Source organism: Perognathus longimembris, chromosome 7 (genome assembly GCF_023159225.1).
Source record: "Perognathus longimembris pacificus isolate PPM17 chromosome 7, ASM2315922v1, whole genome shotgun sequence".
Classification (NCBI taxonomy): Eukaryota; Metazoa; Chordata; class Mammalia; order Rodentia; family Heteromyidae; genus Perognathus; species Perognathus longimembris.
The window spans coordinates 24386206-24401249 of record NC_063167.1 but is presented as its reverse complement, the minus strand read 5'-3'; the positions used below and the strand labels follow the sequence as shown (position 1 = coordinate 24401249).

The window sequence follows — 15044 nt, the reverse complement described above, 5'->3', positions numbered from 1 at the left end:
TCTACTCCGTCCCTCTCTCCAGCAACAGGGCTCTTCAGTTCCTTGAACGCATCAGAGGGCCCTGCTGATATCTGGTTAGAATCTCTTCCCAAGGCTCATTGGATGGCTGGCTCTTCTTCTCTGTAAGTCTTGGCTCCAAGACTTCAGTGTCCTTGAAGAGACACTGCCCCCATAGCACCCCCTGCACCCCAGCACAGTGCCTATGACAGCCCATAGGCATCTTGACCATGTGGGGATGGAGTATTCTAGTTTTCTCCTCTTCTAGAATGTCCACCCCCTAAGGATAGGAGCCCTGCTTCCACTGTTACATCTACAGTGCTTGGCCCAAAACAGGGGACCAGAAATGCGAGGGGGAGCCAGGCATGGTGGTACACACCTGTAATTCTAGCACCTGCAGGGCAGAAGGAGTTTGAAACCAGCCTGGACTACCCTTTGAGACTCTTGTGTCAAAAGAAAAGAAATTGTAGCTGTGCCTATCCATATGTTATATATAATGTCTCCATGGATGCAAATATATAACACAACCTACAGAATTTTGTCAAATTTGTTCTACTTGCCAAGTCTCTGTTTCTCCATTTGTAAAATGGGACTAATGCTGTCACCTACCTCAGAATGTTCTTTTGAGGACACAATGTGTATCCTACCATAGAGGCATTTTAGCCTAGCATCTGTACATAATACACCCTCAATAAATCCTAGCTCATTTTAAATAGTGTGCACCCATGCAAAAAGGCCAAGAAAGATGAATCCAATAGGATTTGTTAGGACAGATGCAGCAGAGGGCTTTTACTTTCTACTCCAGATACTTCTGGGGTAAAGGATCTATACAAATGAATTTGCCTTGCTTTTATCTATCACAGAAGCAATAAAGACATTCCCAATTGGCAGAGTAAAAGCCACAAAGGCTGAGCCATAATAAAGTCCTTGGAGCAGTCAGACCCTGGTGGCTCATGCCTGTAATCCTAGCTTCTCAAGAGACTGAGATCTAAGGAATGTAGTTCAAAGCCAGCCCAGTCAGGAAAAGTCCATAAAACCCTTATTTCCAATTAACCATAAAATGCTAAAAGTAGTGCTGTGACTCAAGTGGTAGACTGCTAGCCTTGAGCAAAAGAGCTCAGGGACTGTGCCCAGGCCCTGAGTCCAAGGCCCAGGACTGAAACAAATCATCATCATCATCATTGTCATCATAGTATCCTCAGAGCCCCACTCCATTCTCTCTCTCTCTCTCTCTCTCTCTCTCTCTCTCTCTCTCTCTCTCTCTCTCCCTCCCTCTTCCTCTCCGTCTCTCTCTTTCTCTCTCTCCCTCTCTCTCTGGGACCCTCTCCTGGGAGTTGGAGTCTCTTTGACCCTGGAGGTCGTTTTACTCTGGACAAACTGTGTGTACTGAAAGCACCTCTCTGCTGGCACCAGCGAACCTCCGGACCCTGGCACTTTTACATCTGAGCCAAGCAGGACTGCTCCCTGCCAACCTCAGATAAAAGGTTCTGACATTCGCCTGGTCTCCAGTCCATCCCACAGCTCCCAGACAGGCTAATGTGTCTGGACCCCAGCCTCCCACCTGCTCTCTTCTGCTCCTGTAGACAACAAACATCAGCTCTTACCAACCTCTACATCTTCCTCTTGCTCATGAATAAAGAACACTGAATAAGCCCCACCCAGTAGGCCCTTGGCCTGGGTACTCTGGGCCCGCTACCACTTGGCTACCAAAACCAACCAGGTGAAAAGAATATCTGCCCCATCCTCTGAGACTGAAAGCCAGTATCTACAGTATCTCCCTTGTCCTCTTTTTACAATGTAGGAACTAAGGCATAGGGGTAAAACCACATGTCATTCAACAGGCATTCTTGCTGGAGTTGTAACACATACCTGTAATCCCAACACTGGGGAGATTAAGCCAAAAGGATCAAGACTTCAGGGTCAGGGCTGGGGATATGGCCTAGTGGCAAGAGTGCCTGCCTCGGATACACGAGGCCCTAGGTTCGATTCCCCAGCACCACATATACAGAAAAAAACGGCCAGAAGCGGCGCTGTGGCTCAAGTGGCAGAGTGCTAGCCTTGAGCGGGAAGAAGCCAGGGACAGTGCTCAGGCCCTGAGTCCAAGGCCCAGGACTGGCAAAAAAAAAAAAAAAGACTTCAGGGTCAGCCTGGGTTCCAAAACAAAATAAAGGAAAGGAAAGGAGGAAGGAAGGAAGGAAGGAAGGAAGGAAGGAAGGAAGGAAGGAAGGAAGGAAGGAAGGAAGGAAGGAAGGAAGGAAGGAAGGAAGGAAGGAAGGAAGGAAGGAAAGAAGGAAGGAAAGAAGGAGGAAGGGAGGGAGGGAAGAAGGGAGGGAGGGAAGAAGGGAGGGAGGGAGGAAGGAAGAAGGGGAGGGGAGGGGAAGGAAGGAAGGAAGGAAGGAAGGAAGGAAGGAAGGAAGGAAGGAAGGAAAGGAGGGAAGGAAAGAAGGAGGAAGGGAGGGGAGGAAGGGAGGGAGGGAAGAAGGGAGGGAGGGCAGGCAGTCCATCCAGCAGGCAGTCCACCTTCCCATGGGAAAGAAAGACACACAGAGCCCATCACAGGGACAAATAAGCCCTGTAAATGCTAACACAGAGATGGGCTTTGGAAGTGAGGCTGAGGCTGTGGCTTGATCAAGGGTCCCAGAGCCAGTGACCCTTGAGCTGAAACTTGAAGGATTTGAAGCAGCGGGAAAAGGAACTGCATGTGCAAACGTTGAGGGAGTCCAGGAAGGGCTTGGCATTGGGGGACAGAGCTGGCATGGCTGAATTCAAAGAAATGTAGACACAGAAACACCAGAGGCTGTGTCTGAGGGCATACATAACAGAGAACAAGAAGACATCTCAGGAGCCTGGGGGACACTCTGAGATGTGTCTCAGTGGAAGCATCCTGATGAAGGACTATGAGGAAGAGAAAATCATCCCAGACCAGCCACTAGCTCTTATAACCTACAATTCCCCTGTCCCTCCCTGTAACTTTGGTGTCCAGGAGGCACGGGAGTGTAGCAGGCTTCCACCATCCTTGAAATACCCAGAGCAGCCAGGCCAATGGGCCTATCATTAAAGGTAAACTGAGGCATGACACCTAAGTGCCCTTCCCTGACAGAAAAGAGAATAGAGATGAAAGCCCTTCTCCCGCTGTGTTTTCAGCCACAAAGCAAAGTTGAGGCTTTGAGGGTGATTTTATCTGCAATGGCAAGGCCATCCCCAGGCTCAGACAGGTATTTATGCCAGACCCAGTAGACATCCCCACGTCAGACACATGTCCAGAGCTCAAGCAGACACTGCCTCGAGGCCAAGACAAGGCTGCACCAGGCCCAGACAGATGTTGCGCCAGGCTCAAACACATGTCCTGTGCCCAGACAGAAGCTGTCCCGGGGCCAGACCATGTGCTGGGCCCAGACAGGTGTCCCAGCCTCCAACAGATGTTGTCTCCAACCCAGGCAGATGCTACCCTAAGCTTAGACAGATGTCTGCCACCGGAGATATATAAAGATGCTGAGAAGTCCCAGGGAAAATATAATTCCTAAATCCTCCTTTGCCACTTCCACCATCCACCTGCTACCCCCAAGAAGGCTGGGCAAGGGCAGTGTTGAGCCCAGACAACTTGTGAAGCAAAAGAGCTATATCATTCTCCCCCCCCCCACCCCCCGCCTCCAGGCAGCTAAGAGACAGACAGAGGAGCCCAGAGCAAGGCCCAGGTACAGGAGTAGAGTCTGGTGGTGGCTGAAAGAACAATCTTCCTTCTCCAAGAGCCCTTGCAGGGGCATCCAGGCCTGGATAGAAGGATGGGCTCCTCAAGGCCCCCCATGCTAAGGCTGGATGGTAGTGGGGTTTCTGAAAGCATAGAGTGATGGATGTCCCTGGGTAAAAGGCAGCCAGCCTGTTATATCCCGGATGGGAAAGAGAGATGCTAACAGTGAGGGCCTGACCTTCTTGGCTGCCCCAGAAGCCCCCACTGGTGGCTGGTTCATGCATATGCAAATCAACCCTGAGCCACACCCCCTCATCCTCAACACTGGCTGGGTACTTCCCTCCAGTTCTGTCTTGCTCTCAGCACCAACCCTGAAGGTGAGGTGGTCTCTCCCACAGGAGAAAAAGGCATCCCCCTAACAAAAATCACTCCAATCCCTCTCAAACAAGGGTGCACACACGGTAATAATATAAACCAAGCCCAAGCACCTTAATGAAAACACAAAAATACTTATCGAAGTCTATAAACTATAACACAGGAATGCATGCAAGCACACTAACATACAGTCACCACATACACAAACACACCACACCACCAACTCACAATTGCAATCAGTGTTCATGCAAGGGAACTCCCTTCTTTCCACCTTTAGCCCTCTCCAAGCTGCTGCCTAACTCCCAACCTACAAGTGGGCCATAAAGTCAACCCCAGGCCCAGGAAGGCATGTCAACTCTCCTAAAGACAGTGACAAGGACTTAAATGATTACTCTCTGTCCCCAACCCACCCCCATCACAGCGATCTAGATAAAAGTGCAAAAGAAAGAGGGAAAGAAGGAAAGAGAGAGACAGAGACAGAGACAAAAAGCACAAGAAAGAAACTAAAACCCAGCCCCAGCCTTTCAGCGTAATTAATCCCCCCCACCACCAATGATTTACCGATTTGCAGGGAGCATGCACTGCATTATGGGGACTGTGGGCATTAACATCAGCTCACAGGCTCCCTCCCAAGCTGCTTAAAAGAAAAGTATACCTTTGAAGGGCCATTGACCGCTCCTAATTTGAAAATTCTAATGATCCATTTAGTATGGGTGGGAGAAGACCCCACTCTCACCCATAGACCTAGACTCTAAGACAGAAGGGGAAGCGCAAAGAACGATCTGTCCCGGTTTCACCTGGCATCCCTCCTTCCCTTCATCAGCACTGAGACAGGAGGCTGAGATGAAGTAAGGAGAAGACAGCAATGCCTCCATCCCTGCCTTCCTCTGCCCTAGGCTCTAGAGGCACAAGAAGGAAGATGAACTGGAAACCTGGAGTGCAGAGGGAACCAAGCTCAGAGCTAGGATCAGTACACCTCGGTATAGCTGATACCGCCTGTGTCATGCAGATGGGGGAAAAAAAATGACTCCTTATTCCCCCATCTTCTGCCTCCCAAGACGAATCTGTGACAGCCAGGACCCCTCTGATCTTTTAAAGCTGCATCCCAGGAGCCAGGCACCGGTGGCTCCTGCCTGTAATCCTACACAGGAGGCTGAGATCTAAAGATCACAATTCAAAGCCAGCCCAGGCAGGAAAGTCCTTGTGACTATTTAGTTCGTTATTTTTTGCCAGTTCTGGGGCTTGAACTCAGGGCCTGAGCACTGTCCCTGGCTTCCTTTTTTTCTCTCAAGGCTAGTGATCTATCACTTGAGCCACAGTGCCACTTCTGGCTTTTTCTGTTTATGCGGTACTAAGGAATCAAACCCAGGGTTTCTTGCATGCTAGGCAAGCACTCTACCACTAAACCACATTCCCAGCCCCTTGTGACTCTTATCTCCAGTTAATCAAGAAAGCCTGAAGTGGAAGTGTGGCTCAAGTGATAAGAGCCTTGAGGGAAAAAAAAAAAAAGCTCAGGGGCAGCACCTAAGCACTGAGTTTAAACCCTAGTACTGTGGAGAAGAAAGAAAAGAAAGAGAGGAAGGAAGGAAAGAAAGAAAGAGAGAAAGAGAGGGGGGAGAGAGGGAGGAGGGAGGGAGAAAGAGAGAGGAAGAGGAAGAAGAAGAGGAGGAGAAAGAAAAGGAAGAGGAAGAACTGGATAAGGGAGCAGGGACTAGGCAAGTTCTGCTCCTAGCTACTTAGCCTTAAAGGTGGACCAGAGGAAAAAAAAAGTCATATGTTTCCTTTCTACGCTTCCCTTGGGTACTGATTTCAACCCACCTTCACAAACAGCCCAAGAGAGACCACCGTAACTGGCTCAAAGATGAGGGGGTCACACTAAGGGCCACAAAGATTAGGAGACCAAGACGGGTCCAAGGTGATCCAATAAACTTAAGTGAGGACCCACATGAAGCCCAGGGTGATGATTCCTAAGTCAGGCCCCCGGGAAATGCCCCATCTAGGGCATGAGAAGGGAAAGAAAGTAGGTGGTGAATGCTGTCCCAGCACAAACATCCTCAAAGACTCAAAGGTCACTGGTGCAGAAGAATCGCTAAGACACAGCTCCTCCAGCAGCACTCTGTATGGTTCCATTCTCTCTCTACCTCTCCCCATCATTCCTGACTTGCAAAGAACCCCCACTGCCCCGTGCTGGGGGAGCACAGAGATTGGGAGACTGAGATTACCCTACGTCGTCCATCGGGCCTGAATCAGGGCTCGCAGCATTGAGAAGGTCTTGGATCTGGGGCTGCACCTGCTCTCTTTGCCTCCTGGACTCCTGACCACACTCACTGGCAGGAGAAAGCTAGAGAGGAGGGGCGGCAGGGATAAAAGGGGACTCAAAGACCTAGGGGAAAGTAGCCAGACCCAGCTGTCCCTCGTTCTCCACCCCACCCCCACGCCAGGGCTCTGTGTGCCATTGTGCAGGCTGCCCTGCCCGGGATGTGGGGCAGTGCCTACGTGGCCTCCAGGGTGCTGATGGCGACTGCCTGAGTGTGGTTTGCGTTCTGGAGGCCAGCCCAGTCGGCTGCGTCTCCAGGGAGCAGGTCTGTGTCTGTGACCCCAGGCTCTGCACACAGCGTTTCTGAGCTGGAGCTTGCTGGAGCCCCTGCTCCCCCCTGCAGGGCCTCCCTCACCCCACCCCCACTGCCCCTCTGGCTCTGAGACCCCCCACAGCGAGGGCCCCATCTGCTGGAGGCTCGGTGACCTGTGTCAAATGAGCAGGCGCTCGGTCACACTCCAGAGCCTTGGAGGAGGCAGCCCAGCGCTGGGAAAGCCGTGCAGCTCCCGCCTGAGGCTGGGCTGGGCAACCCCCCCACCCCACCCCCCCCGCTGGGCAGGGAGGCCCAGGAGCTTGTGGAGGCTAGCAGCCGCCTCCATGAGAGCCACTCTCCACAGACAAGGAGAACAGGAGACAAATACGAAAAGCAAGAGCTTCCCTGGCTCTTTGGGCCTAGCATTGTTACCAAACTGCCTATAGGCCAAACTCTGGGCAGGACACAATGCTTTTCTGATTTCTGGTCCCTTATGAGTGTGAGTGTGGATGTCTGCAAATTTGCAGGGTATCTGTGCATTTGAGAGTGTACAGGGCCCATTCTGTGTACTAACAAATACCAAGGTGTGCCTATTTGTGTCAATAGTGGCACATGCCAGCTGAGAATACCCATGTTTGTGACCCCCACAGCCTATAGATCTCATATGTCTAAGTGTCTGTGGGCCTAGTTCAGCCTATATGTGGGTTCCCTGTTTGTCCCCATTTAGACCATATGCCTGTATTTATCATTAGGTATTGCTTTGTGTAACTCTGAATATTTGGTCTAATGACATAGGTCTGTAGCTATTGCATCAATGTTTGTCTGGGGTTAAACTACCTGGTGTGTGTGTGTGCACGCGCATGCACATGTGCACGCGCCTTGGTATGTCCTCACCATTTAGTTTTGCATGTATACCTTCAGTTCAGTGTTGTAACATAAAGCATTCTATTCAGGATCTGTGAAGTTGGTACTTCTAGACAGAGCAAGCCTTACAGCTGCAGATATTTGCCAGGGGCTGTGTCACAGCCCCCAATGTCCCACGTAGAATCTCCAGGAACAAGAAGAAGGAGGATGTTAAGACTTTCTGGGGGGAAACTTAATTCCCAAGAAAACTGTGACTCAAGACAAACCCAGATCATTATACAAGGTCTAAAATTTCCAACGCATTTTTTAACCTTCCCTAGTTCACACTGCTAGGGCTGGATGTAGCTCAGTGGCAAAGCGCTTGCCTAGCAAGTGCAACGTCCTGGGTTCGATCCCCAGTACCAAAAAAGAAAACACAAAAAAATACAGTTAAAAAAAAAAAACCCAACCTAGTTCACACTGCTAATCACCCCCAGGGCAGTGTCTAATATGTAAAGGACACTTGAATCACATGCTTTATTAGAGCCTTGGCAGCTCAGAGCAATCCTGAGACTGTAGGCATCATTATCCCCATTTTAAGATGAAGACGATGAAGATGCTGAGGCTCCAAGAGGTTTCAAAAAAATTTCATATCAAGTCACATGCTACGAGTGGGAGGGGGGAGTGATAGGTTGGGACAGAGATTTGCTGGACAACAAGCTGGTAACCTACCATCATCGGCCTGGCTACTGGAGACAACTCTCAATTCAGCATTAAACTGGGAACACAGATTCCAGAGGGCCAGCTGGTCCTAGCGTGCTTCCGAGCACTGCCAGAGATAGGACTTCGGGTTCTCTTTACCCTGACAGCCACAGCTGCCACCCCCGCAGGCAGCCTCCCCCATTCCTCAGAAATGGGGAGAAGGATGGGTAGGAATGCACCAGCAAGTCTCAATGCTTTTTCCCTACACACTGAGGGTGATGGCAAAAGGATGGACGTGTAGGCACTTTGTAGCACACCTTACCTATTGGCCCCTATTCTCTAAGCCTCAGTGGCAACATCAAAATATGGATATCAACACACTTGTCCACTACCCAGACATTTCCCATCATCCAGCAGGAAGAGGCACAGATGTATAAAATCGTAGACCATCACAGCTAGAAGTGTGTTTCAAACCTCCATAAGCCTCCTCTACAGAGGAGAAACTAGGATTTTGCTAAAGAAAGGGAGTGCCTTGCCTGCCACCCACTAGACCAGAGTAAAAGCCCTTTCTGAGGGATTTTCATTCCCGTTGTTTCATCTCACCCTAGAAAAGCAGAAGAGATGCTTCTAATACTGGGGGGGTTGTTGTTGTTTGTTTGGGGGTCTTTGTTGTTATTGCTTTGTTTTTGTTTTCAATTTACAGGGAGGAAAACCAAGAACCAAAGAGAATGGAGCCGAGTTACTCTTACCCAGAAAGATAGTGGCAGCTCCAGGTTAAAAGGGAGCCCAAGCTTCAGTGTCATGCAGGCCTGGTTAGGGCTGGGGTGAACTGAGACTTCACTGCCGGACTCCCAGCCTCGATCTTACTGCCTAGTTCTAGGAGAGAAACCAGAGAGGTAAATGGACTGGGAGACCCTGGGTTGCCTTCAAGTGACCACTGCCCAGATGAGTCCAGAAAGCCCAATATCCCAAGCTGGGATCAGGCACTGGGATCTATCACCACTTCTGCAGCTAAAATGGGACCTAAAGGAGGCTGCTCAAGACAGAGCCAAGATCCAGACAAGGACTGTGTCCTGTCCTAGTCCTTCCCTCTGGGAAATAGTCAGAGGCTGGACTTAGAGCGCTCAGGGCTCACATGAGCATCATCTTTATCCAAGACAACACGTGCCACTGTCAACTTTGTCTCACCCAGCCACTGCTGAAATACCTTCACAGCAGCTGCCTCTACAGTGAGCCCCCATCACCTATCTTGACACCCTAAGGCTTTTTATTCCACAGTACTGACTTACCTAGTCCAGCCCTAGCTAAAGCCCTAGCTGAAACTTCACTCAGCCCTAGCATCAGGTACCCAAGGCCTTGGAATTTGTAGATCTATTTGAAGCAAGGCCAAGAACAGAAAGGGAGGACTAGCAGTGGAAGACCCTCCAGGACCCAAGCCTTGATGTGGGGAGTTAGGAATAGGCAAAGGGCCAGATGGGACAAAAAGGCACAGAGGAGCTGCAGCTAGCTTAGGGTCCTCCTCCACCCAGGATTCTTCAGGGAGCTCTCAGAGCCGCGGAAACGAGGAGGCGGAATTCCACCGCCCCCAACCTTTTCCACCAAGAACTCCTCAACCTCAGCTCCCCCTTGAACAGCCCTAGGCAAGTCCAGGTAAACTCCAGCCCAGTGGCTCCATGCCAGGCTGGACAGCTCCCAGCCTGCACGAGGGATTTCTGAAGTGCCAGCTTGCCTTTTCTTTCCGAGTCCATGCCACCCCTCTTTCATAGCAAGATTCCCGGCGCGTGACCCTGCATGACCACCACCAATGAACCATTCACACTGGGGCAAGAAGGCTACAGCAGCGCAGGACTGGGTCCCGTGTCCATCACACACACACACACACACACACACACACACACACACACACACACACACACACACCAACCTTGACACCCCAACCCTCCGAGCTAGTGGTGTTTTCCCCAGAGCCACAGTCTCCACCTCGAGGTCGTCCGGGAACCAGGCAGGGTTACAGAAGCGCGGCTCTCCGCGCAAAGCGTCTGCCGCCGCCTGTCCGGGTGCGGAGCTGCCCGCGCGGTACTCACCTGGCCTCGGCGCCCAGAAGAAGAACTGGGTGTTGGTGCAAGGCCCGAAGCGGGAGCCCATCGGACGCTGCCGGCACCCGAGGCGTTTACAAGGCTGTAGAGGTCCTTGCACAAGAGCGGGAAAGCGAGACGGACCACGCTGGGCCCCCGGAGGAGCGCACAGTACAACCGGGAAGCTGCGGGAGGCGAGGCTGGAGAGGGGAATGGCCGCGCCGGAACCGAGCCGGGAACCCGAGCCGCCCGGAGCGCGGGCTCGAGGCAGCCGAGACCCGCGGGAATCCTGGCCCGCGGGCAGCGGCACTGCGGAGAAGAGGAGCCAGGGGCTGAGTCGCTTCTCGGAGCCCGAGCGCCTCCCGGAGCCCGTAATCCACGCCGCCCAGGTGCGATGCAGGCGGGAATTCAGCTCGCGTGGAATGTGGGACCGGCCGAGCTCCGAGTCTCCAGCGTTGGGGAAAAGCGGGGCCCACGCAGCCAGGACGAGAGGGGGTGCGGTCCCAGGGCCACCCCCGCGCCACTCCCCACGTGGCGACCGCGCCCCCGGGGCGTGAATGTGTACGCGAAGGGCTGGGGGGGAGGGCGTGAATGAAGCCCCAGCGGCCAATCAGCGTGGCCGGCGCGCGGGACCCCCGTAGCGAGACCCAATGGCGAGCTCCGGGCTGCCGGGCCGGGAGGCTGGCGGGCGTGGGGGGCGGGGGCCGGGGCCGGGGGGCGGGAGGCGGCTCCGCGGGCAGCCAATGGGCGCCCGGCGGGGTGGGGCTGCAGAGCGCCGAGCCGGTCGGGGCTTTAAGCCGGCGGAGCGCGGCGGCGGGGCCCGCAGACGGAGCGAAGCGGCGGCGGCGGCGCGGCGCGGCGCAGGGCGCGGGGCGACATGGCCACCACCGCGCAGTACCTGCCGCGGGGCCCCGGCGGCGGAGCTGGGGGCACGGGGCCGCTCATGCATCCGGATGCCGCGGCGGCGGCGGCGGCGGCGGCGGCCGCTGAGCGGCTACACGCGGGGGCCGCGTACCGCGAAGTGCAGAAGCTTATGCACCACGAGTGGCTGGGCGCGGGCGCGGGCCACCCCGTGGGCCTAGCGCACCCCCAGTGGCTTCCTACCGGAGGCGGCGGCGGCGGCGACTGGGCCGGTGGCCCTCACCTGGAACACGGCAAGGCGGGTGGCGGCACTGGGCGAGCTGACGACGGCGGCGGCGGTGGAGGTTTCCACGCGCGCCTGGTGCACCAGGGGGCGGCCCACGCGGGTGCGGCATGGGCGCAGGGAGGCACGGCGCACCACTTGGGCCCAGCCATGTCGCCGTCGCCTGGGGCCGGCGGGGGCCACCAGCCGCAGCCGCTCGGGCTGTACGCTCAGGCGGCCTACCCAGGGGGCGGCGGCGGCGGCTTGGCCGGAATGCTGGCGGCGGGCGGTGGTGGCGCGGGGCCGGGCCTGCACCACGCGTTGCACGAGGACGGCCACGAGGCACAGCTGGAGCCGTCGCCGCCGCCGCACCTGGGCGCCCACGGACACGCACACGGACACGCACACGCGGGCGGCCTGCACGCGGCGGCGGCACACCTGCACCCGGGCGCGGGCGGTGGTGGCTCGTCGGTGGGCGAGCATTCGGACGAGGATGCGCCCAGCTCGGACGACCTGGAGCAGTTCGCCAAGCAGTTCAAGCAGCGGCGCATCAAGCTGGGCTTCACGCAGGCCGACGTGGGGCTGGCGCTGGGCACGCTGTACGGGAACGTGTTCTCGCAGACCACCATCTGCCGCTTCGAAGCCCTGCAGCTGAGCTTCAAGAACATGTGCAAGCTCAAGCCGCTGCTCAACAAGTGGCTGGAGGAGACCGACTCGTCCAGCGGCAGCCCCACCAACCTGGACAAGATCGCGGCGCAGGGCCGCAAGCGCAAGAAGCGCACGTCCATCGAGGTCGGGGTGAAAGGCGCGCTGGAGAGCCACTTCCTCAAGTGCCCCAAGCCCTCGGCGCACGAGATCACCGGCCTGGCTGACAGCCTGCAGCTGGAGAAGGAGGTGGTGCGCGTGTGGTTCTGCAACCGGCGGCAGAAGGAGAAGCGCATGACCCCCGCGGCCGGCGCGGGCCACCCGCCCATGGACGACGTTTACGCGCCCGGGGAGCTGGGGCCGGGCGGGGGCGGCGCGTCGCCGCCCTCGGCACCCCCGCCCCCGCCTCCAGCCGCGCTGCACCACCACCACCACCACACACTGCCGGGCTCGGTGCAGTGACCCTGCGGGCTGGGCCCCCACACACACACCCCCAGCCGGCGGCGCGGCGCGGCGAGACGCGGGCGCGCAGACCTCCCGCGCGGCCTGGACTCTTTTTTTTTGTTGTTCAGTTGCTTTGGATTTTACAAAAAAAAAAAAAAAAAGCGCAGAAACTTTCAAACAAAAACCAAACGCCGGGACGACCCTCTCGGGCGAGTGGCGCAGACAGCCCATCGAGGCTGTGTCGCCCGAGCCTCGAGAGAGAGAAAGAAAGAAGCGAAGATCCGGGACGCGCCAACTCACCCTGGGCATCCTGCCCGCTGCCTGCTCCTTGTCCCCCAGCCCCTCGACGACCCCAGCCCCTACCCCACCCCACCCCGGGCTGTTCGGGGCCGGATCCCGGCAGCGGCCTCCCCACAGCGACAGGTAACGCGGTGCGGGGTTTAGGGATATCCCGGGGAGAGAGGACGAAGAGCGGAGAGAGGTCCCCATCCCCTCTAACCCTTTGCCTGCCGGGCAGGGGTGGGGGGGCTGTCGCGTTATCCGCTCCACGCCTCTTCTCTCCCGTAAGGATGCGCCCCATCCTCCCCTTCCCCTTTCTCCGGGCTTGGGGTGTTAGTTTTTGTTGGGTTTTCTTTTCTTTTCTTTTCCTTTCCTTTTTTTTTTATTTTTATTTTTTTACAGTTTTTATTTATTCCTGGAGCCCCTCTGCTCCTGGGGCCCTTCTAACTCCGCCCGCGCCCTTAATTTAAATCGCTGTATACTGTATTTATCGGGGCCCCGGAGGGGAGGCCGCGAGAGCCGCGTCTGTGTATAAAAGCAGGAAATAGCCAAAGCTTTAATCTAGCCTAATTTATTTTTTCCCTCCTTATCTTTCCCAACCCTTCCCCCCTTCCTCCCCCCAAAAGCAAAACAAAAAAAAAAACTAACAAAAAATTCGAGTGTTCATTTTTCGTTTCGTTTTATCCGAGCCTCGGCTCGGTTCCTGGCCTCGCCAGAGGGGTCTCCGCGGCCTCACACACCGAATAGCCAGGGGCTTCGCCCCCCCAGCCTGGCCCCCCACCTCCAGGCAGACTTCAGCCACCGCGCGGCGGGGGCCGCTCCCCGCCGGGCCCTGCCCTCCTGGCCAGAACGGACGAGAAACTTGGAAAAGTTGGAGATATTTTTTAACCAGCTGTAGAAATAAGCCGTTGCCTGAAAAAAAAAAAAAAAAGAAAGAAAGAAAGAAAAGAAAAAAGAAAAAAAAAAAGTCCTTCTGCCTGATTCCCTGCAGCTTCCTTCCACTCCCTTTCCAGCCCCGGGGAATTGCAGGGTGCTGGGGGAGCCCCAGAGAGAAATTCCCCAAGTTTGGGGTGAGGTGGGAACCATGTAAATATGTGAGATATGTACACACTGGCGGGGGGGAAAAGAAACATTTTGTGCTTGGTTTTTATTTTTGGTTTCCTGGGTTGTCACACACACACACACACACACACACACACACACACTCCCCATCCTAAACGATTTTGTACACACGACTAATCTGGAAAAGATATTTTAATATGATTTCTTGATTTCTGGCCCATCTTTATTTATTTTCATGATGTATTTTGGAGCTTCCCCCGTTTTCATTCCTTTCTTCTGTTTGTTATGGTTTGAAATTTAAATTTTGTTATTTTATTTTTATTATTTTTGGAACAATGTTTTGGTGCGTTCTCTTTGTATCTTTATTGCAAATAATAATAATGTAGACTGGGAAGTTCCCTTTATATTTATGTTATAGTAAATATTTTATTACTCACATAAACATGTATCCCAGGGCTGTGTCCTGTTCTTTTTACTGCTAAGGCTGGGTTGGTTTTCGGGTGAAGCCTGAGGTGCTCAGACTCACCTCCCCTAAATTCTGGGCCTCCCTAAAAGAGGAAGGGAACCAAGCTTGCCTCAGGACCACCTGTTTCTTGGGCAACAGTTGGGTCTGCCTATCTTAGGTGTGTCAGTGTAGGGAAAGTGAACTCACTTCACATCCCTTTCCCATGGACTACAGACACCATACCAGTGCCTATGACACCCCCCAAAGCATGAGTCAGCTGCTCCTTAGGCACAGTTTGACTGCTCTTCACCTAGGAGTCAGATCACCTGAGCTTGGACCACCAGCCTAGAATCTGCATCTCCTGCCTCATACCCAAACGTCTAACTTTGGTTTCACTTTGCACGCCACACTTGGGGTCCAGGCCAAGTTCCTCATTCTAATTCCTGGGGCAACTAGAAACCTGATCGGGTCCCACTCTCCTACCTCAACTGGTTTTCTGCCCAGAAGTAAGTGGTGCCCGAGCCCACCAGGGTCCAGTGGGCATGTGACAGCTGAGACTGAGGTCTGTTCAGCAGTACTGCGGGAACTGAGTCAGCCCGGGAGGGAGCGCTGCCTGGTTTGCATGGGCAGAGGCAGGTAAACCACATGCCCTGACTTCCCTTGGGGAAAAGTGGGGGCATGAGTAACTGTACTGCCAGAAAGATTGGACATCCCGAGAGATGGGCACCCAAGGGCCTTTCCCACCATCACCACCACTACCACCTTCACCTCCACAGGGAGTGATGCTTATGCTGAA

At 54.5% G+C, this 15044-nt stretch overlaps 1 protein-coding gene across 1 annotated transcript; it reads left to right on the top strand.

Moving 5' to 3' along the window:
* The first annotated feature begins 11077 nt into the window (after positions 1 to 11077).
* Pou3f1 (POU class 3 homeobox 1) lies at positions 11078 to 12611 on the top strand. The gene has a single exon (XM_048349879.1). It carries the CDS (start codon positions 11128 to 11130, stop codon positions 12478 to 12480), a length of 1353 nt encoding a protein of 450 aa, XP_048205836.1. The 5' UTR covers positions 11078 to 11127; the 3' UTR covers positions 12481 to 12611.
* The last annotated feature ends 2433 nt before the right edge of the window (positions 12612 to 15044 follow it).

Coding starts and splice junctions, on each gene's coding strand:
- Pou3f1 (XM_048349879.1), top strand. CDS start 11,128: ATGGCCACCACCGCGCAGTACCTGCCGCGGGGCCCCGGCGGCGGAGCT.